Source organism: Gracilinanus agilis, chromosome 5, assembly GCF_016433145.1.
Source record: "Gracilinanus agilis isolate LMUSP501 chromosome 5, AgileGrace, whole genome shotgun sequence".
NCBI classification, from domain to species: Eukaryota; Metazoa; Chordata; class Mammalia; order Didelphimorphia; family Didelphidae; genus Gracilinanus; species Gracilinanus agilis.
In genome coordinates, this window is record NC_058134.1 from 119,625,812 (window position 1) to 119,649,594 (window position 23,783).

Here is a 23,783-nt window from a genome sequence, read left to right on the forward strand (position 1 = left end):
CTTGCCCAGGGTCACATATTTAGGAAGAATCAAAAGCCGGATTTGAGCCAAGACCCCCCATATCCGGGTCCGGCTTACTATCCATAGTGCTACCTAGCTGCCCCAACAGCATTTGTTTTAAATATTGTACTACATGGTTATTCTGGCCATCACTGCTGCTACAAGCTTCCCTGTCAATGCCATTGCCTCTTACTTAATGAAGTGAGTTCCCTTCCATCCTTAACATCTGCCATATGAAGTGATTGTTTTTCACCATTTGAAGTTAATAACTATTCAATTCACCATAGGATCTAGAAAGATAAGAGATCTCAAAAAGAGACATATTGAACCCCTTAATTTCACAAATGAGAAAGCTAAGGCCCAGGTAAATTAAGTAGCTGCCCATGATCACACAAGGTAATAGGCATCGGAGATAAGATTTGAACCCAGATCTTCTGACTTTAGATGTTTATCCACTGTACTATACTGTTACCCTGACCCCCACCTGCTTACCTCCCTCCAAGTTGGGATAATAAGATGCTCTAGAGGTAGAGCCAGGGGCTAGAGTAAAGACCCACAAGAATAAGAGGGAGATCAGCATGAAAATACTTGGTGTTATTTTTAATTATTCCTTCTGCTTATTTCATAGAATGGGAGAGTTAAAAGGGATTTCAGAAGCCATCTAATCCAGTCTAGACCTCAAAAAGTATCTATATTACAACATGTCTCACAAATGATCAGTTCCTCTCTGCTCAAAGACTTCCAAGGCAACCCAACCTAACCATCACTAGACGAATCTTCCTTGTGTGTAAATTTAACTAGATCACTCTCCTGCTTAAAATCCTTCGGGGGTCCTCTATTGCCTCCTGAATAAAGGTCAGCTTCCTTGGCCTCCTTAGTTTTCGGGTCCTCCACACTCGGTCATCTCTCTTCCTTCCCAATCTTACCTAATGACTCCATTGCCACACACACTCCCCATTCCAGGTAAAGTGGATAACTTACTACCCCATGTAAATAGCCTGCGATTTCCTGCCTCCCTACTGTTCCTCACTCTGCTCCTGATGTCACGGGTATTTTTCCCCACCCCTGTGGAAATCCTTTAAATGGAGACCCATCTTTTAAAGCCTAACTTATACTTCTTCCATTAAGCTTTTCCTGATTGCTTCTGAGGTTAATAGCTTTTGCCCAATGTTGGACTTCACAAAGCACTTAGCACAAAACGCTTATTTTGAATTATAGTTATTTGTATAGCTATAGATATAGGTATAGGTATAGATATAGATAGATAGACAGATAGATATCACAACACCTCTCCTCATCAGCTCCATGAAGTCATAAACTATCTCTTGTCTAAACTTTGTATTTTCCCTAATACCTAGCGCAGAGAAATGAACAGAGTAGGGACTTTAATATTTGTTGAATGAATGAATAATGAAAATTTTACTTTCATGAGGTAGAAGAAGAAACAGGGCTGGGAAACCTCTTCAAAATATTTTGGAAAAACTTGCAAGATGCCATGCCAAGATATATTTATTTGCCCATTATTCATTTAGCAAATGAATACCATTGAGAGCCAACCATGTACAATTTATTTATCCTACAGGACGCTAAGCAAATTGCCTGATGAGTCCAGCCCCAAGTTGAAGGGATGTAGGTCTATCATCATATATGGCTCACTGCAGACAGGTCTAGAGGGTGAATTTCTGAGTATATTTTTATAATTAACCTCACTCTTGAATTACTCTTATTCCCTATAGGAAAGCAGGGCAGAGGTAATTGAGGTAGAAGAGGAAGAAACTAATGAACTTGTACAGGGGGAATAAAAACAGCAACCTCTTTTGAGTCTCTGGGGAGTAAGGGGTGTCCTAGTCAGCATTTGCCTACAGGTCACCAATTTAAATTAGCTGTTGGGCTCATCTAGCCTGGAAAAGCAAGGGGAAATTAGAAACTATAAGAAAGCAAAAGAGGGATGGAGGGGAGGAGGGAGAGAGAGAGAGAGAGAGAGAGAGAGAGAGAGAGAGAGAGAGAGAGAGAGAGAGAGAGAAGGAGAGGAGGGACAAAGAAAGAAGAAGGAAGAGAGGGGGAGGAAAACAGGAAAGAAGAGAGAAAGAAAAAGAACTAGAGGGAAAAGGAATAGAGAGGGAGGAAGGAAAACGAAAAGCAAAAAAGGAGAGAAGGAAAAGAGAAAGATAAGATCGAGAAGGGCATCTGCCAATGTGATAACACTGATGCTTTTAGTGTCTTTTTTTGGCTTCCTGGATATCCTTCCTATTTAGCCAGCTTTACTTCCTTTTGTAAATAGATTTAGGGCTATCTTAAAGAATAGGTAAGATAATTGGCTGCCTGCCAAATGGAATTTGAAGGCCCCAAAGAAGATTCAAAAATACTTCTCCATTAAGCTCCATTAAAATGATTCTGCCATTTATTCCTTTTAGGTCTTAAAGTCTTTTCAACTTTCAGTGCTTCTAAAATATTAATAAACCCAAGAGAAGCAATACCTTAAATATTGTCATTGGAATGAATGAATGAAAAGCTTAAGAGAGAGAGAGAGAGAGAGAGAGAGAGAGAGAGAGAGAGAGAGAGAGAGAGAGAGAAGGTCCTATAGACTCTACTTAAAGATCTCCTGTGAAGGAGAAGCCACTTGGTCCCAATGCCATTGAGCCTATTTAATTAGAGCTAACTAATTGTTAAGGGCAACTTTCACTCATACTACTATTCAGTCTTTCTTTCCACAACTTCTGTCCATTGCTTCTAGCTCTGACCAGTAGTTGTTAAGCAGTGCTTCAAATGCTCGAATACCTTTATCATGGCCCCCAAATCTTCTCTAATCCAATCTAAATACCCTTATTCCTTCCATCAATCAAATCAATCAAATATTACTTGAATGCCCGTTAGGTGCTAGGAATACTAAAACCAAAGAGTGTCCATTTCTGCTCTTAAAAAGATAGAGCAGCTGGATAGCACAATGGATGATAGCATTCTGGGCCTGGAATCAGAAACAATCATCTTCAAGAGTTCAAATCCAGCCTCAGACACTTACTAGCTATAAAATCCTGAGCAAGTTACTTAACCCTGTTGGCCTCAGTTTCCTCATCTGAGATGGAGAAGGAAATAGCAAACTATTCCAATATCTTTGCCAAGAAAACTCAGGGTCAGGAAGAGCTGGACACCATTGAAATGAATAAATAACAATAAAAGGTCGGCAAAGCAAAAGCTTTACATATGTTAATTCATTTGATCCTTCAAGCAACTCTGGGATGTAGGTATTATTATCCCCATTTTACAGATAAAGAAAAATATTAGGAGAGGTTAAGTTACTGGCCCAGGGTCACATAGCTAGCAAGCATCTACAGCTACCTTTGAACTCAGGGTCCCTGACTCCAGGTCTAGCACTTCATCAGCTGTAATACCTAGCTTCCCAAGATTATAAAATACTGTTTTCCATTCCTTTATGTTCTATTGCCTTCTTCTTGAGGAACCCCAGTTTGCCCTGCTTTTCTAGTCATGCCTGACTCTTCTTTTCTCAATAAAGACACTGGAGTGGTTTTCCATTTTCTTCTCCAGCTCATTTTACAAATGAAGGACTGAGGCAAACATGGTTAAGTGATTTGCCCAGGATCACACAACTACTAAGTATCTGAGGCTGGATTTGAACTAAAAAAAAGATGAATGTTTCTGATTGCAGGCTCAGCACTCCACATCCACTGTGCACCTAGCATCAGACTTTACTTTTGTAATGTAAGGTTGTTTATAGTCCATTATAGTTGTCTAGTTTTGTGTCTCATCCCCCTATAGATGCCTCATAAACAAGGAGCTCATTTTCTATGCTCTCTGTGTTTTCCCCAGAACCTGACACAATGATTTGCATACAGTAGGTTCTTAGCTCTACAAGCAGAAAAGACCTCAGATGTTTATTTCATGGAATAAAAAAATTAAAAATACATATATTTTACATGAAACTGAACTTCTATTATGTTTAGTTTTTCTAATATGCATTACACTGAACTTGATAATAATAAAACTGTCATGCTTCTCTGTGTCCCACTCTGAACTTCCTTCTCCAATTCTCTGTATATTTTTTAAAACACATCATTGCTATTCTTTTTCTCTCATTTCCTTTTTATGACTAGTATCTTTACCCACCAACTCCTTCCCTACAATTGTTCACACCTGAAATAGAAACCCTTCTTTGTAACAAAAAACTGGTTTAGTCAAACCAATCAAATTCATATATTAAATGAGTTTGAAAATATATACCTCCTTCTGCACATCTAGTCTTTCCTAAGCTCTCGATTAAGATGTGAGAGGCATGCTTCCTCACCAGTACTCTAGAATCATGATTGGTCAGATAATTGGTTAGAGATATCAAGTCTTTCATGGCTGTTTTCCTTTATATTGTTGTAATCATTATTCAGATTGTTGTCTTGCTTATGCTCACTTCAGAGCAGTCACCCCCAAACCAACTTCAAGCAAGATCCCTTGAGATGGATCACTTAGACCAGTGATTCCCAAAGTGGGCACCACTGCCCCCTGGTGGGTGCTGCAGCGATCCAGAGAAGTGGTGATGGCCACAGGTGCATTTATCTTTTCTATTAATTGCTATTAAAATTTAAAAAAAATAATTTCCAGGGGGCTAAGTAATATTTTTTCTGGAAAGGGGGAGGTAGGCCAAAAAAGTTTGGGAACCACTTAGTCAGTGTTACTCATCTCAGTGAGATTGTGCTTTAATCCTTCAGTGAATCAAATTTTACTCTCCATTAAAGAAATTCCCAATATTTGAGGAGTAGGAAAGGTATTTAGAGAGGAGGAAGGATATCCTAGCACCCCAAAATTATATCATGTACCAATACATCAAGGACTCATGCCTAGATAGGACCAGAAAAGGAGTTAGAAGAGATGACAAAACAGATTTTGTCTTTAAAATAAATTGTCTAATATTCAAACAGTAAACTTTTCAAAAATGTTTAGGGAATGAGAAAGTATTTGTAATTCCTTACTCTTCCAGGCTCTCACCCAGAGCAATTGCTAACCTCTTTGGGATTTAATTTCACTAAAAAATTCCCATGAGTTCGAACGTCCAGGAAGCTGAATTTGACTTCACTTTGATAGCTTGAAAGTTATTGCTGCCACTAGAGACTTGGTTTCATCAAGGCCTGAAGTCAACCCACTTAACTTTCAGGAAATTGGCTTGCCCCAGGGCTAATCAATCAGTATTTGAGAGGTGCTCAGATCCATTCCCTTTTTTCAGGGGAATGAAGAGGAAGGAACAGTCCGAATATAGCTTTGCACTGACTTGGGAGACAGAAGCTCTGAAAAGGAAATCATCAAATGTTAAAGCTAAACAGAGACCATAAAATCCACACCACCCTCTCCACTCAGATGAGGAAAGTCAATCCCCTACATGGAGAAACTGAGGCCCAGCGAGGTGTGACTGCCCCAGGGTCACACTGCTACTTACTGGCAGAGTAAGAAATAAGCAGAAGCTAGTACAGAGGTTGGTGGGGAGAGCTCTGACTTGGGTCGGATGGATAACTGGATTCTGGTACCCGTGGTGTGGCCCTGGGTAAATCGCCTGACTTCATAGTTTCACTCAATGTTCTATAAAATAGGGATAGGAGGACTCTTGTGTGGAAAGCACTTTGCAAACCTCAAAACACCCTATAAATGTGAACTATTATGAAAACCCATTGCTCTTCCCATCATTGATTTAAATGGCAGTGATCCCTAAATTACTCATGCCATACAATGAATACAATGGCACAGATAATCCAAATAACTACATCATCTAAAAAAATCCCTCCTATTTAGCCTGAATATATATTTACCTTTATACCTCAAGAATCAATGACATCTTATAGTGAGGGCACACCATATACCGTACACCCGAGTAGATTGGTGCCCTCCTATGGTTTGAGACTACGGTGAGATCTCATGATTGAAAGAAACTCCAATCCCCTGAGAGAACTAAGCAGAGACAGACTTATTTTGGGATAGGGTGACAGTTCATCACAAGTCCCACACCCAGGGCCCATGAGCTTTGGTAGCAGGGACCAAAGTTTTCCCCTCCATTGATATATCTCTCAGGACCTAAGCATCACTCACATCTGATCATGAGGCATCCAGACAGGCCTTTAGGAAAAGGTTTTATACACTTCCATGAGGAGACACCAAAATGCCATTCTGAGGGTCTCATGGAGAATCAGGGTCCTCAAAGGCTTTGCCAGCAAATTATAAACTCTATGGGGCAGTGGAAGAACACTGGTTCTGGAGCTGGAGGACCTAGGTTCAAATGGGCCTCAGGTGTTTACTCCCTATGTAATTTGGGGGTCTCCATTTTTTCTTATCTATAAACGATGACTTTGGAGGTCAGTTTTGGTGCTAAGTCCTATATACAACCATATATGTGTGTGTGTGTGTGTGTGTGTGTGTGTGTGTGTGTGTGTATATATATATATATACACACATATATATATATATATTATAGACTAGGGGTTCTTCACTTTTCTGTGTCAGGGACAACACAGTAGTTTGGGGAAGTTCATGGATCCCATCTCAGAACAATATTTTTATCTGAGTAAAATTAAATTCACAGGATTGCAAAGGAAGCTAATTATACTGAATACACTAATCAAAATACTTTTTAAAATTTGCAGACCTCTGAAATCTCTCCACTAACCCCAGGTTGACGACCCCTATTATAGACAAATGCACACATGTTATTTTGTGGATGATTTGCCTTTCTGATTGGGTTTTACTTGGACTTATACAAAAGTGATTTTCCCATTCCCAAAGCATACACGAACCAATAATGGGAGGTGAGCCAGGTGTCTCCATATGTTCAGAAGACAAACTGGGACTAAAAATGTGCTCAGTTAATACACAAAGTGAATAATTCATGTGTAGAAAATCAAGAGTTAATTATATTAAAACTGCCTCCCTCTCCTCCTCCATTAATGATTTCCCCCCAAGCCCTGAGGTAAGAAGAAGCAGTAGCCTAGTAAATCTCACAGAGCTAGAATGACTTTCCATACCCAGGTTCCCCAGTTCAGTTTTTCATGAGGAATTTCCTCCAAATGCATGTTTCTCTGTGGACTTCCACTTTAACTCCAGACATTTTATTTTCCTATTTCTTCAGGGAGAACACAGATACCATTATTTGACCCCATTTTGATCTCAGGGTAGAGGTAAACTAAAAGGTAGCTTTAGGTTAGAGAGATAAAGAATGTGCCCAGCTCTACTGTCCTATTAGTGGCCGGCTACTGAGTTTTTCCTCCATTGTGCCCTAGTGATGGGTACCAGGTCATCCATGCCAGGAAACTTCAACTTCACTCTTCTGCTTTAGAGAATGAAATATATCCTGTGGGATGGCAGAGGGGTAGTAGATGGGATATCATGTATGGAGAAAAGCAGATGGGCTAGTTTGGCTATACTGTGGAGCATGTGAGGGGAGATAACGTGGAAGCAAAAGCTGGGGGCTACATCGCAAGGACTTTAATTGCCACAAAGAAGGGTTTATAGTTTATTCTAGCAGCAATAGGGAGCCATTCCTCGCATCAGAGGAGTGACATGATCAGATATGTGAATTTGACAGTTTTGTCAAGGATTAATTAGGGAAGAAAGACACCAATTAGGAGGCTATTGGAATAGTTCAGGTGACAGGTAGGTATCGTATGAATGGAAAAGAGAGGATGGCTTCTGCAAGGCTCAGAATGTAATTGGACAAAGAGGAGTGACTGAAAGGAAAGAGTCATGGATGACTGCTTGGTTTCTAACCCAGGTGACAGCAAAATTATACAACCCCTTATGAAAACTCTGTCTAATTCTTGAGATATTTTGAACATTGGTACCTGATTCATCATTGGCTCTTAGTAAAATCTTTTCCCAGAAGATATGTGCATAATATTTATCTTACTTGACATTGTGGTTCTTTTTTTGGGGGAAAGTCTATTGAATTAACTCAGAGAAGGGAGTGGGATGATTTGGTAGGATTCAGTGTTTATTGGTGACTCAAGGAGCTTTAGGGGTATATTCTTATACATTAGAAAAAATGTTGGCTTTCTCTTCATGATTGAATCCAATGGATTAGAAATGTCCATGGCTCTGTCCCTTAGGGGCCACCAAAAATAAGAGATACCACAAAAAGGAGGCACCAGAAAGTTGGAGTCATTTTTTTAGGAAGACCCCTAATGAATCTTGCAGCCAGATAACCATGAAGTGACTTTTGTCCCAGGAAGGGACTTTTGTTTTCATAGCCCCTACAAGGAAGCCTTTGGGGTAGTCACCTACCAGGTCAGTCTTCAAAATTATGAACCAACTGAAGAGGAAGAAAAAGTGCTGAAGTTGCAAATCGAAAGTCACAGAGGTAATAGCTTTGTGACACATCTTTTTCAGAAAGACCAAATCAGATTGCAGGAGGAATTAGAGTGTGAATGGCACAGGGGGTTCTATTAGAGACCGTGAGAAAAAGGAGAAGAAAAAGAGAAGTTTGATGAAGGAAGACATAGGAGCCCAGGGGGCATGTGAACTAGCCAATTTAGGAGCAAAAACTAGGGCACTGTGATTAATCTGTACCTCTCTATAGTGATGAAGGAGTTGAATTAGATGATCTCATGTTCTTTCCAGCATTAAAATTCTGTGTCTTTGGGAGTATGATACTATATACCTGTAACTTGTCTACTCAAACTTTATAGCCTGTACCCTGAGATCATTACACTCTGGAGAAGTAGTTTTGCACATTAATTGGCTGACTGAGTGTATATTTTGTTAAAGAGACCCTCTGGAGAAGGATTTGCTGAACTTCCTGATTTTCTTCAATTACAGCCTCCACCTTTCCTCTCTTTGCAGAGATACCAAATAATCTAGGATTTCTTTACCAAGATTAAGCCAGAACTTCCAAAGACATAGTCCCATCAAGTCAGAGGCTGAAACATCTCCAAAGAGCAAGGGTAGAATCGTAGGTTTAGAACTGGAAGGAACATTAGATGCCACAAAAGAGGAAACTGAGGCAAGAAAAAATTAAATAACTTGTCCAGGATTACACAACTAGTAAGCATAATCAGGATTTGAAGCCAGGTCCACTTAACTCCAACTCCAGTCCCCTATACACTATGTTATACTGCCCCAAAATCTCTTTGTGCCCTGTCATCTAATCATTCCCAGGTGGGTGTGATTTACATAGAAGCAGTCTCTCAGTGGGAAATGGCACAGTCCTTGTTGGCATTTTGCCAAGAAAGTCACCATACTGGTCTAGAAGATGAAGCATCAGACTAAATGTTGATACATTTATATTTTATTCTCTGTTTCCCATCTGATGTACAGTATGACTTGGGGCAAATTCCTTCTTCAATCTGGCTCACATCTTGTCTTCCACAATTCCAGGCAAGGAAGGAAAACCTTTCTTGTAAATTTTTTTCGGCCACATCCGACACAAGAGACTTTAGAGTTGTATTGTGGGAGAGACCTGTTACACAGGAATCATAACACCTTTGTTCTAATCCTAGTTCTACCACTTTTACCTTCAATAACTTATTTAGCTCTCAGTGCCTCAGTTTCCTTGTCTGTAAATTAGACAAGTTAAAAGTTGCTAATTTGCTTGATTTAGGGGGAAGAGCAGAAGAGAGAAATAGATGGTAGATAGAAAAGTGTTTGATAATTTGAAGTATAATACACATGGCCATTATAGGGTGGCTTGGGGGCCATCAATTCAGAGATGTCATCTTGTCCCCTCATTTTACAGGCAAGCATGTTGAAGCCCAGAGAAGGGAAACAGCTTGCCCAAGAGCACAGGGGCAGAGCTGAGACTTGAACCCTTGTCCTCTGATTCTAAATCCAGTGATCTTGCCCCATCTATAAAGTGGGGATAATAATAGCATCTACCTCCCAGTGTTGGTGTAAGGAGCAAATAAGATAATAATTGCAAAATGCTTACTGCAGTGCCTGGCACATAGTAAGTGCTGTGAAAATACTATTTACTACTACTATTATTATGAATTATCTTTCCTTTGTATGAGATGAGATTCTACCTGCTAGACCCCATAAGGGAAAAGAGGGAAATACAAAAAAGAAGGGATTATTATTCCAAAGGGAAGAACAGTTGTATTCTTCCAACATTTGAAGATTATTAAAGGATATGGATAATGAGTTAACGTCTCTTTCTGGCATAAACTTGAATATAGTCTTAACTAGAGTCAGGGGAAAGAGACAGTCTCACCAACTGGACACATTCATCACCATTACTGAGCTAAACAGCTTAGCCCACTTGTCTGAGTCATGGCAGTTAAATCATGCCATTTTCATACATGTAGAAAAGCTCAGTTCTGCAGATGACCTCTTAATGTCTTCCACACCAATGACTCTAATTATGGTGGGGCAGAGGTGGAGAGCCCTTACAATCACCGCTTCAGAGACTTGAGAACATTGGGCTCCCGCTCATGCATATCCGCACCCCAACCTGCACACAAACACACAGACAGGGTGTAGGGGCACCGGGCCATTCGTGACAGCACATGCACAGATCCCACAGGAGTCTGTGTTGCCTGGGATTAAGACCGGCCAGATGAGCAGGCCCCAAAATGCTTTGCTGCTGGATAAACTATCTGTGGTGTAAAGGCTGATTGGAATCAATCGAGGTAATTGGAAAGATGCACAGCAAGTAATTGGGAATCTCCGGCTTGTTTCCGACTGGTTTCTATTCCAAATGGATTAATGTGATGCAGCTTCTGCCTTCCTAGTTCAGTGGCAACACATGGATCTGAGGCCAAAAGACACAGGTTTGATTCCTGTTCCTGCTATTTCCTTCCCTTGAAACCCTGGTTAAATTATTTACCCCCTCTGGATGTCAGTTTCTTCATTTTAAAAATCAGGGTATTAGACTGGATGGTCTCCAAGGCCCTTCCCAACTCCAGACCTATGATCCTTGCCCCATACTGTCCCATCCTTTCTTCCTCACTGCCTCCCTGTCTTTCCTGGTATCAATGGGAAATCGATGGGTCCAACTAGAGTTTGAGGCGAAGAAGAGGGAAACCTCTTCCATTCTTCTTTTCAGCAGTTTTAATTAGAGCTACAGAGTAGAAGAACCATACTGGTGCTTAGAGATCATCTCATCCCTAGAGGTGAGAAAACTATCACCCAGGAAGGAAAAGTGATTTTCCCAAAATCCTGCAGTGAGTTAATAGCAACTCTGAGTCTTGGGACTTTGGGCAATAAGGTGGTGCAGTGGATAGAATGCCTGCCTAGAGTCAGAAAGACCTGAGTTAAAATCTGCCCTCAGACACTAGCTGTGTGTGACCCTAGGCAAGTCACTTAACCCAGTTGGTCTCAGTTTTCTCACCTGTAAAATGAGCTGGAGAAGGAAATAGCAAACTACTCCAATATCTTTGCCAAGAGAACCCCAAATGGGGTCATGAAGAATTGGACATGACTGAAACTACTGAACATCTGAAACTTGAACTGAGTTCTTCATATTCCCATTGAAATGTTCTTACTGTTTATCCCCATTTTACAGTTGAAAAACCTGATTTCTTCTACTTCAGAACAACATTTAAATTTACTGTGGCTTAGTTTCCTATCTATAAATTAAGGGATTGGACTAGATGCTATCTGAAGATTTTTTTCTAACACCAAATCTGTGATTCTATTATCTTTACACAGGAATATTGTAAGAAAAATGTTTTGTTGACCTTTAAGTGCCCTAGAAATGAGAGTTCTTTTCTTTTTTTCTTGGGGGAAAGAACGGGGAGAAGAGATGGCTGCATAATCGCCATCTTCAAGTACATGAAAGAATGTTACACAGCAGTAAGATTCTACTTGTTCTGCTTGGCCCCAAAGGGCAGAGCTTAGAGCAGTGAGTGGAAGAAATAGTCTGAGGCTCAGTGTAAGGGAAATTTTCCTTGCAATTAGAGCTGCCCCAGAATAGAAAGAGATGCCTTCTGGAGACAGTGGATTCCCATCTCTGGAGAACTTCAAATGAAGGTGGAATGATAAGTCTGTAAGTGAATTTGCAGAGGAATTTCCTGTTTAGGTGGAGGTTCAAGTTGCTAGTAGTAGAATATCAGGTCTGAGGTTCTGCAATTCTGTGACTAAAAGGGAAATCAAGTCGGTGAAACTTGACATTTGAGTGGATGCCTCTCCATCCTCCCCACCCCCAGGAGTCTTACTAGGGAGTTACTACTATGTCTGAAGCTCTCAAACAAGCCCAAGGCTGATTGGGTCCAAATCTCAGACAATTGTTGCATCGGAGAGGCAGCCTAGGCTGTCTTGGAGAGACTTTGTTTTCTCAGATTCACCTGTAGCAGAAGGCTGACCCCTGGCCACCAGGGAAGTATCAAGTACAGCCACAGAACAGAAGGCACTCCAGAGAGAGAAAAAGTGGAGGCGACATCCGCCTCCCCTGGTTGCCCTCCCATTGTTTAACATACTAGCAGAGACACACAGAGTCATATCTACATCAGGGAAGTCTCCCCAGGATCCTAAACAATGCAAGCACATTCTGCCTGAGCTCCAGAGGCTTACCTGGGACTGAGTCTCTCTTCAGAATCAAATCTGCCCAAAGATTCCATAATTAGAATCATGAATTTAGAAGTGAAAGAGAGACCTTACCAGTTTACTAATCCAAAGCCCTCTTCTCAGAAATGAGTGGCCTGAAGCCCACAGAGGTTAAGGAACTTACTCAAGGTCACATAATCCAGCAGTAACCATTTATTAAGAATCTGCTGTGTGCTAGTCACTGTGCCACTTACAATGGTAGAAAATAACAAAGCCAGGGTTCAAATCCAACCTTCTTTCCACTCTACCATGTCGCTGGTGGCAGGCATCATTCTCCCTCCTGAAATCTCCCATTTGCACACAACCTATGCATGCCAACAATGGTGAGGCTTCTCAGCAATCTCCACCATCACCCATACCCATGCCCCTAATTGGAGGGAGAAAGAGATCGCTACTGCTCTAACCCTCCCTCCCCCCAACAGGGACCAGGACGGCGAGGAGACTCAAACCTATGCCATAAAAGTTGGTGGGGCACCTGCCAATGTTGCTTTGAGAAAAGAAGTCTTCATGGGGAATGGAGGAGACAAAATACTTGTCTTCAAGTATTTGAGGGGCAGAGACATTTGTTTTATATTGAATTCTACTTGACTTCCCCATTCATTTTTCTTGGTCTTCATATTGATTCTTTGAGGTAGGCAGGGTGGTGTTCCTGTCTCCATTTCATATGTGAGGGATCCGAATGATGAATGATTAAATGAATGAATGAAGCATGATTGGGAATTCAAACAGGTAAACAAGGCAGCCCCTGCCCTTTAGAATATAAGTTCCTTAAGAGTAGGAATTATTCCATTATTTGTTGGTTTTTTAAAAATGTCTCTCCCCATCACCAAGCACAGTGCCCGACTCAGACTAGGCATACAGAAGCTTCCTCATTGATTGGTCATCATCAAGGGGCTCATCATCTGATGGAAGGAAACAACCTATAGCAGAGGTTCAGCCGCAGGTCAGATGGAAAGGCCCAGCGGTTTTTAGGCACAAGATAGATAATGCATCATCTTTAGTGCTATTTCCATTAGTAAAAACCAATTCTGTTTCTGATATTAAAACATTTGATAATGCCAAGGACTTTGGGGGCAATAACTTTCCTTTTCTGTGGCTGTTGACCAGGCAGAGGCTATGAGAATTATTTGTGAAGTGCTCAGCACAGTGCTTAGGCACTTAAGAACACCTGCAGGGATTAGTGCCCAGGCCACAAAGTTGGTTTCCATGGGTGATGGCATCAAGGGCTAAGCTGGAACCAGGGATGATGATCTGGTGGGGTGGGAGTCTGATTCCCCTCTATGGAAGGCTCTTTGTGGCAGCGTCCTGGCCTGCCTTCCCCCTGCCTTAGGGGAGGTGGTGGTCAAGGTGATGGTCCTGGTTTGGCTTTCTTGGCATATGCTACTTCTGAGAGATTAAGTGAACTTATTTATTGCTCAGTCATTTTAGTCTGAGTCTTCATGACCCCATTTGGGATTTTCTTGGCAAAGATACTGGAATGATTTTCCATTTCCTTCTCCAGCTCATTTTACAGGTGAGGGAACTGAGGCCAATAGGGTTAAATGAGTTGCCCAGGGTCACACAGCCACTGAGTTTGGAGGCCAGAATTGAACTTAGGTCTTCTTGACTCTAAGACTGGCATTCTATCCCAGGCGCCTTTGCATGCATTTATAGACTCTTATTCTTTATATCCTGAAGGAAACTTATCAATCATCTAATCTTCCTTTCTCATTCTGTATTTGAGGAAACTGAGAGGTAACTTTCCAAAGACTATCGGAGATGGGATTCATACCCACCCTGTCTGGCACCAGATCAAGTGCTCTTTCCCAGACTAGCATTAAGTCCTAAATCATAATAATAGGAAGGCAGTTAAGCTGCCATAGAGGTGAGGAAGGAAAATCAAGTTAAAAACAGCTTCCATCTTTTAAGGATTTTCCTAAAGAAAGCCTCAGAGCAATTGGGTGGTACAGGGGATAGAGTACCAGGCCTGGGATCAGGAAGATGAATCTTTATAAGTTCAAATCCAATGCCAGTCACTTACTAGCTGTGTGACCCTGGGCAAGTCACTTAACCCTGTTTGGCCTCAATTTCCTCATCTTAAAATGAGCTGGAGAAGGAAATAGCCAATCACTCCAGTATCTTTGCCAAGAAAATCCCAAAAAAGGATCATAAAGGAAATGACTAAACAATAAGGAAAATAGAGAGGACTCAAGGCTTCTGGAGAATACAAGGAGATTCACTCACCTTAGCCTCCCAATGCCTCAGAGAAATCCCCTGAAAGGCATCTGAGTTCTCCATTTAGACCTTAAAGTTCCATGAGAATTGTATAAGTGTCCATAGATACAACTGAAGTGATTTCCCTGAATATCGGCAACAAAGTCTTACAAACTTTTTTCTGAGAATAGGATTGGGATAAAAACTGTGATTTTATTGATGTAGGAAACTTCCAGGCATTTAAATAGCACCAACTGGGTGCCAGTATTAAGTCTTTTATGAATATTATCTTTTTTTTTTTGATCCTTACAACATCCCTGGGAGGTGAGTTGGTGCTGTTATTCCCATTTTACTGGTGAGGAAACTGAGGCACAAAGAGGTAAAGTGACACCCTAGACTTACTGCTTGTAACTGCTAGCAAATTGGCAAAATACTTTGCATCATAGAAATCTCTTATGAGCCTCACAACAAACCTGTGAAGTCGGATGGGTGGTAAACGCCTTGATGGCAAATACTGCTGCATTGTAGTCTTTATATTCCCAACACAATCTTGTATGCAGGAGGTGTGTACTCATGCTTGTTGAATTATAGAAAAACATAATTATCACCCTCCTTTTATAGATGGGGAAACTCAGGCTCACAAAGACACAAAGTGATATGCCCATAGTCCGATAGCTAGGAAGGGTCAAGGTCAGGATTCCAATCTAGGTCGTTCTGACTGTAAATTGAACTCGATCCACGACATCAAGCCTGCCTCTCTGTGGAGCAGACCCACCATTTTCTTCCTATTTAATCTTCAACAGAGACAAACAGCTGATCACTATCTTCCTTATCAGCTCACTCGATTATTTTTTTTAACCTCCATGTTTTTTTCTGGGTGAAAGAACTCGACTGGTTCTTTCTCATTTTTTCAGTCAAGGTTCCCTTTAGAATCTTCTCGTTATCTTGGCTGCTCTTCGTTGCCCTCTTACCATCTCTAATCTGACTAGAGCACTCTGAGCCAAGATTCTGACCAACATCGAAGGCAGTGGATTTGGGCTAATCCATGGTAGAGATGCTGGCTGGCTAGCTAACCTGGCATCCAACACTCTAAAGAGCTAGAGGGTCAGCATATGTCCCAGGGAGGCAGCAACGACTATTCTGTTTTGCATGCCCATTTCCTGACCCCAGAGGCTCACCTGGGACCTGACAAGGGTCTAGCTTCACCCCTTTTCTAAATAGAAATTTGCTTGCCTGGCCAGTGGCACTGAGAGTTAATATTTCCATCACTGTATTTAGGAATTAATTTCAAGAAAACTTAATCACCACCTCTCTCCTTCTCTCTCACCCCTTTCCTTTCTCCCTTCCTCTCCCTTCTAATTTTCCACTTGGCTGGGAATTCTCCGGCAGTGAAAGTTCAGACTTAGGGGAGGGCCAAGGGAGCTGCTTCATTAGAGAGGATAATCTCATTGGAACCACTGACTTGAATAATAACACCTTTAGTAGGGCCCAGGAGCCTGGTTTCCTAGAGGTTTTTATGCACCTTCGACTATGGGGCTAGGAAGAGCTGAAAAGCAGGGGAGACAGAGCAAGATGCGGAGAGGGAAAGAGGATCACAGTGAGCAGCAAGTACAGGTATTATTGCATCTGTCTCTGGGGCCCTAGAGGTATCTTTTCTCTGGTGACTGCTCTCTCAATTACTGTTAGCTAGTGAAATGGGGTGGGGCGGTAGATTTGATGGGTAGAGGACATGTTCTTTCAGTCTCTCTGAGTCTTAGTTTCCCCTACCTGGAAAATGGGCAGATTAATCTCCTCTCTTGCCCCCACCTGGCCTCCCACAGTGGAGGAAATTACTTCAGGAAAGCAGATGGAGCTCCTGGAGAAGAAAAGATTTTTTTAATTACCTCAAAATCATAAATTAACTCTTCCTACATTTTCTAGTTCTCACTGGAGGGATTCAGCTATATTTTTTCTCAGTAAGCCACTATGTGTAGTTCCTTGACAGACCCCTGAAGAGATCAGAAAGGACCCATTCTTCCCACTTTCATTATCGCATCACCCTTAAGGTCAATTGTCTATAGTTCTCAACACTTCTGGCCTCCCCTTTTATAGGCTCCAGAGAGAGAGAGTGGAAATGTCAAAACATGCCTGGAACTGACCTTCACTTGATATTCTTCTACCTGGGTAGCTTACTTCCTTGTGCTTCTCTTGGACTCCTAATAGGAAAGGAGAAAGGCTATTCCTAGACTGCTAATTCCTCTCTTCCTTCTCCTTTCTCTCTGTCCCTTGGGTTCACCACCTTTCTGGACAAAATGAAGAGAACATAGCGAGTCCTTCCCTACCTCCTCTCTCCATACTGGGAGGAAAGGTAGGCTTTGTTCTGGATTCCGATTCAGAATTGAAGAAGGCGAGGAACTGACTAATGATTGAGGCAAAAGAAAAACATGTATGGATGAATGAATGGATGGATGGACATGGATGAATGAAGAGATGGATAGATGGATGAAAAAGCATTTATTAAGTGCTTACTATGTACAAAGTACCATAGTAAATGCTGGGGATATGAACAGAAAGACAAGACATTCTCTGCTGTCAAGAAGCTCCCATTCTAATGGAGGACAAGTAAGGCATGTAGGAGGATGGAGCTGCAAGTCAGATGAATGTGTCTCAAGTCCTTAGGATACAGAATCAAAGCATATAGTAATGCACCTTCTTCAATGTTATTTCCATTGGTAAAAACCATTTCTATTTCTTTTGTTGAACCATTTTAATGTGCAGAGGACCTTAACGATGACAGAAATTTCCAAGAGAAGTTCATCAGATTCTTTGTTAGGTCATTTTGTAGAGGAGAAGTTAGACTAAGTAAAATTCTCTCCCATGCCCCCTCCCACCTCAACCTCTTTGGACAGCACCTACCTACTAAAGAATGGGGCAGCACTAGGACACACTAAGAGAATGCCCATGAACTTCTTGTGAGAGAAAAAGAAGAGGATACCAGATCTCTTTTGATCCGATGCTCAGTTTGCCCATTTGGGGTGATACAAGGTCTAGGAGTGGTTCCATTTTCTCTCCTCACAATTTAATCAGAGACACTTTGCTGGCCAGTTTATTGCACTTGGAAATGGGAACTTCAAAGTTGGGGAGTCAGTGAATAATTTAAAGCCTTACCAGCTCTCCTGGGCTCACTGTTAATGGGCATAATAACACTATTAATAGCGACGTCAGCTGCAGACGCCCCGAGAAAGTCCATAATATTAGCTTAATGGCCAAAGGTAATGGAGTTCTCTGTACAGGAGCTGGCCTGTTAAATTAACTCCACAGACTTTTAGGCAGTCACTTTTGCCTCTATCAATCTGCTAGGCAATGTACTTGAGGTGTCAACGTTAAGATCCAACCTTTTATCTTCTGGGCAGGGAGGCCTAGGAAAGGCTTTGGTGTAACTTGGAAGATTCCTCCTTCAAAAAGCCACAGTGATCCTCAAAAGACTACAAAACAGTAACTGGGAGGAAAAGTAATTGGAACGATTTAGGCTAGGAAAGAGAAGCTATAAAAGCAGGTTTCAAGAGCAGAAAGGGCTAATACATGTAGGTCAGAGCAGAGGAAAATGGACTGCAATTGCAAAAGGGGGATTTGTCACCAACCTTCCAATCAAGAAACTTCAGAGTTATTTTTTTGTCTTCATTGTCCTTCATTCTACATATCCAGTTTGGTGTCAAGTGTTCTTGCTCCTACCTTCATATCATGCCCTAAATATGCCTATTCTCTTCTATTCTGTTCATGTCCATCTTGGTATCTACTTCTCCAGACTCCTTACCTCTTAGTAGACCTTCACGCTGAAGCCAGAGTTGCCTTCCACAGTCTATGCATCAAGGGTAGGTAGAAGGCTCAGTGGATCGAGAGCCAGACCTAGAGACAGGAGGTTCAAGTCTGGTCTCACACTTTTCCTAACTGCATGACCCTGCCAGACCAAGTCACTTAACTCTCACTGTCTAGTCATTACCGCTCTGGCTTTGGAACCAATACACAGAATTGACTTTAAGATGGAAGGTAAGGGTTAAAAAATAGTCTATGTATCCTATTTATCAGGTATTTTATACAGAAAATTTCTGAACCACCAGAGATTAGGGCTAAAATCCTTACCCATCTATTTCAAGACCCCTTCCAGTTTGGTATGGATTTCATGGCGTTAGAGTGAAAAATATGTAAGTAAACTCTGGAATTACAGTCAGAAGTCCTGTATTCAAATCACAGTCCTGTTACTATCTCTGTGACTGCAGGCAAATTACTTAACATTTCTTCAATTGTTTCCCCATCAACAAAACAGTATCTCTGTGACTGCAGGCAAATTACTTAACATTTCTTCAATTGTTTCCCCATCAACAAAACAGAAGCTTGGATGAGCCGATCTTTACAGTCCTTTACAAAGCTAAACCTTGTGATCATGCTCATGACCTTGTCCTCTTCTGTCCTTTCTTTCCTTCTCGGAAGATGCATTCATTCGATTCTCCCACCATAGACACTAGAATATTATTCTAATGTCAAACTTTCTCCTGGATCACACCCTCCACCTGAAAGCATCTCTCCTTACAAATAACTTCAGAAATCTTACCTCTTCTTAAAAGCTTTCCCTGATTAATTAAAAGGGAACAGATTATTCCACCCAATACCAGTTCTTCTTATACAGCTCCAAGAATTCTCAGTGTGCATTATTCTGTTGTTTATGCATACTGAAAATACTGCAGAAGCCCATTTTAAATGTTGGGATTTATTTTTGGTGTGACAGGATGATATAGTGGGAAAAATGCTAGATGGAATCAGAAGACTTAGGCTCTTGTGCTGACTCTGTTCTTTCATATTAAGAATGAGCTCGTTGAATGAGGGGTTCTCGGTAGCTGTTTCCTCATCTGTAAAATGGGTAAAATAATACACTATCGACCTCCAAAGTCTGTCATATGAATGTAATTAATATATGGAAAAGGCTTCATAAGCAAAACCCTATTTAAATGTAAGCTTATATAATCATTTTTACATTCAAGATCGAACTACATTCTACCTAAAATCCAGTAAATCCCTGGTCATATTAGCTTAATATAATGCAGACTCTAAAATGGTGAGAGCCTTGTTTATAGCACCAACATAATAAATAGCTCCCCTATGTATTATTTATTCATTTGTGCAATGCTCATTCATTCTTCTGTAGAGCCTTAATATAACTTCATCATTGGTATCCGTCTCAGAGGGATGGGTCCTCATCTGTTTAACTTGCATTGGACAATACCTAGTACACTACGACACACAGATGGGCATCACACATAGATTTTAGAGAGTGCTATAATTATATTATAAACACCACATAGAATTTAATTTATCTTCACACTTCAACAGTCCCCACTTGTCATACCCTCTGAAAAGCCCCAATCTACCCAGAAATTTGGATTCCTTTCCTTCTGTCATATTAAGTTACATGCTGCTTTTGTGTCTCTCCCCAGGTGTACCAGGAAAGAGCGGTGTGAGAGATCCAGGGAGCCTCGCCGGTTTGCCTCAGAGATGAAGCAGTGTGTCCGTTTAACTGTACATCCTAACAACATTTCTGTTTCACAGTACAATGTGCTGGTAAGGATGAGCTGAGGAACTTGGAATAGGGAATCTGGAGAGTTTTTCTCAAGATCTCCATCTTCAAAGAATGTTGGCTTCCAAAAGGCTTAACTCTAAATATGCCCATCTTGCAACAAGACTGGTTCTTAGTCAAACTTGGTATCTTCCCTAGTGTATAGAACAGTGGTTCACTAACAGTGGGATTTTAGTAAACCTTTGTTGACCAACTGAATAAATTAATAGAAGCAGTATTTTCTGGAGTATGATCTGCCATGTTGGTGAAGATGCGGCACACTTGCCCTAGCAGCACAGAGGAGGCTGCTCCACTCCCCCTCTTCACTGCACCTGAGGACATTTTTTCATGCCCCAGCCCTCTGTCCAGCAGACCAATGCAAGAACTTCCTTTCCTCTCTGGGGTAATGCGGGTGGCTCACAAGCAGCTTGAAGGTACAGTTTGGGCACACAGTCTCTAAAAGGTTTGCCAAAGCTGGTCTAGAGTCTTCAGGCACCAATGGAGAAAATAAAGAATGAATGCCCATGTTAACAGTATGGGAACCATTATAATTCTCCTTAGAATTAGAAAAATAGTCTCCTATTTAGGGGATATACTAAATAAGGGATGAAGGAGAAGGTGGGGGTTCAGTAGGATGGGGAGGAATATAAAGGAAGTCAATGGCAGTCGGTACTTGACCCCTTAATTCATTTTTTCCTGAGAATAGAGTCCTCAGACTTCATCATTGGGGTTCCAATTCCTAAGAGCTAAGTCCTATTCTATGGATTTCAGGTTCTTAATAGTTCTCTCTTTTTTCTGTCTCTTTTTGCCCACTTTCCTTCCTATATTTCTTGTTCTTCCCCCCCCCCACACACCTGTGGGTTTGTTTCCATCTTTTCTTCCTTGTCTTTTCTTTTTCTCTTCTATTCCCCTCTCTTCTCTTTTCCTTCTTCCTTTTATCCATTTTTGTTGTTTCTTGCCTCTTTTTCTCCTGTCTGTTTTCCACTTTCATTTTTTCTCTCTTCTATTTTCTTATTTCTCTACTCATTTTCTATTTTCTTCCCACCCTTCCCCTTTCTCTTTTTACCTTTCTTCTTTTTTTCATTTTCTTTTCCTCTCTTCTTATCTTTTACCATCCCCTCCAATTCACAGCTGGTCTTAGAGACTTATAATGTCCCAGAACTTTCAGCTGGTGTCAATTGTACTTTTGAAGATCTTTCTGAGATGGATGGCCTAGTGGTGGGCAACCAGATCCAATGTTATTCCCCTGCAGCTAAGGAAGTGCCTCGTATCATCACTGAGAATGGTGAGTGGCCTCTACTATTGATTCTATCTATATTCACTGCCTTTTCCCAAGGAGACCCTGGGGGAGTTTTCTTTCCCAATCAGGAGGAAAGCAGAAATCAGCAAATGGAGTCTAAGGGGATGGGTGTGATAAGAGAGAGTAAGGTGTCCCTCCATTACTCAGTGAATCTGAGCCTGGGAATCTCTCTGTATTTCATCTCTTTTTTGCAGCCAACACTAGGATTTGGGGCAAAGTTTAGACTCTCATACTCCATAAAGTTATGAGTTGAAAGCAGTTAGTGAAACTACTTTAGGATATAGCTTGGAATGGATTTAGGGAAGAGCCAAATCAGAACCTGGAAAAATCATGGAAAAAGGGAGCTTGACTAAGCTAAGACTTAGCTAAGGCTAAGACTTTGGGGCTTGGTACTGGCATCAGCCTTCTCTATCTTCTCCCTGTACCATAGGGCATCTTTTTCTAGGACTACCCCTTATCTCAGCTCCCTCCCAGAACTATGCCACCTCTTGTTATCAATCAGCAGTGCAAGGGACAGGAAGTGGAAAGAAATTAGAAAAAGAGTACCTCTTAAAGTCTGCAATGGACAGAACTGGCCCAGGCAAATTAATTCCATGTTGTCCCTCCCATTTAGGGTTGTCAAGTTTGCTTTATGCTGATTGATTAATGAGGCTCTCAGGGAAGGAGGAAAATCTGAGATTGAGGGGGTGTGGAGGGCCCATGGGTCATCTCTGTGAATTAAACATGGGTTCTATCTCTGGCAATGGTACCAGCTGATGATTTCCTATGAATCCCATTCCAGAAACAACCCTTAGCCAGGGGACGTTGGAAGGGATGGTAGGAAATTATCTATATTTATTTATAAGTACAGTGTGTATTCATGTCTATGAATTCAGTATGTGTAAAAAAAAAACGTTTTACTGCTTATAATAGAGTTTACCCACTAAAGTTCTATTCTAATGCCTCATCTGAAGCCAATATTCTCAAAGGCTATGGGTGTAAAACATAACATGTACTTTACACTGTGGTATAGTATAAAGAGCATTGGCTCTCTAGTCAGAGGATCTGGGTTCAATTTTTCTTTCTGATGCTTATTACCTGTGTGAAATTGAGCAAATCTTTTAACCTCCCTAGACCTCAATTTCATCATTTATCAGATGAGAGAATGGACTAGATAACCTCTAAGGTCCCCTCTAGCTTTAGATTTATATTTTTATAGCCCTACCAAGCCCCCAAACATTATGATCATAAATTTAAAGAGAATGGTTTAAGAAAACTTTGAGTATAGAGTAAAGGATAGACTGCCTCTCTGTCATCTGAGGATCTCCCTAACTAAGTTTAGATAGCCTCATTTGGATTGTGATAATTTGTTTTTCACATACTATAGTGATTTTTATTTAAGGGTCACAGATTGCAGAAAGTTTTTATGTATTCCTGTCTCTGGGTTCTGGATCAGAGACTCTACTTTTTATATTTTCTTTGTCCTTAGCAATCCCAATGAATGTCTTCCTTTTAACAAGACATTTTAACACATTTTGAGTTCATAGAAAAGTGAGACAAGAATTCTCTGTCTGCCTATGTGATTTTCATCACATGGGAATGAGAAAGGGTGGATGGACCATCTCCCAGGCAGTTTGATGGACCATCTCCCAGGCAGCTATTTAACAATTCAATATATCTTAAGGTGTTCAAAAGAGGAGCTCAACAATGAACTCCATAAAGTATATATAGATACCTACCTGAGCCAGGAGAGAGGGAGTCTTTTGGTTGTTAAAAGAAACAATTGATCACATTCGGCTTTCTTGAGCAGTCAATTAATAAATTATTTTAAAATTAAGAAATGCTGCCTCTTGAGAATTTCAGCTGCCACAGGATATATGGTAATGAGTGTATTTTGTGCTTATTTTGTTTAGTCAGAGCCACTCTCAAATACCATATATGCTTAGATTACAAAATAGGGGCCATCAATCTCTTTTGTGAAATGGACTCCCACTTTGGCAGTCTGAGGAAGCCTTTGGAACCCTTCTCGGAGTAATGTCTTGTAAATAATTGATGGAGCTGCTAAATATCAGTTAGGAGTTAATGAAAATAAAGATGGATTTTTTTCTATCCAGTTCATGTACCCCTTGAAATCTCTCTATGGACCCATGGAGGGCCTGTAGACCATAGATTGAGAATCTTTGTTACAGAGGATTAAGGATC

At 41.0% G+C, this 23,783-nt stretch overlaps 1 protein-coding gene across 1 annotated transcript in view; it reads left to right on the top strand.

The window, feature by feature from the left end:
• Nucleotides 1–23,783, top strand: part of PLXNA4 (plexin A4) — a 588,990-nt gene that overhangs the window by 428,563 nt on the left and 136,644 nt on the right. The window contains exons 5-6 of the mRNA XM_044679013.1: nucleotides 20,184–20,307; nucleotides 21,434–21,587. Coding sequence (XP_044534948.1) covers nucleotides 20,184–20,307; nucleotides 21,434–21,587 — 278 coding nt within the window. The remainder of the gene's footprint in view (nucleotides 1–20,183; nucleotides 20,308–21,433; nucleotides 21,588–23,783) is intronic.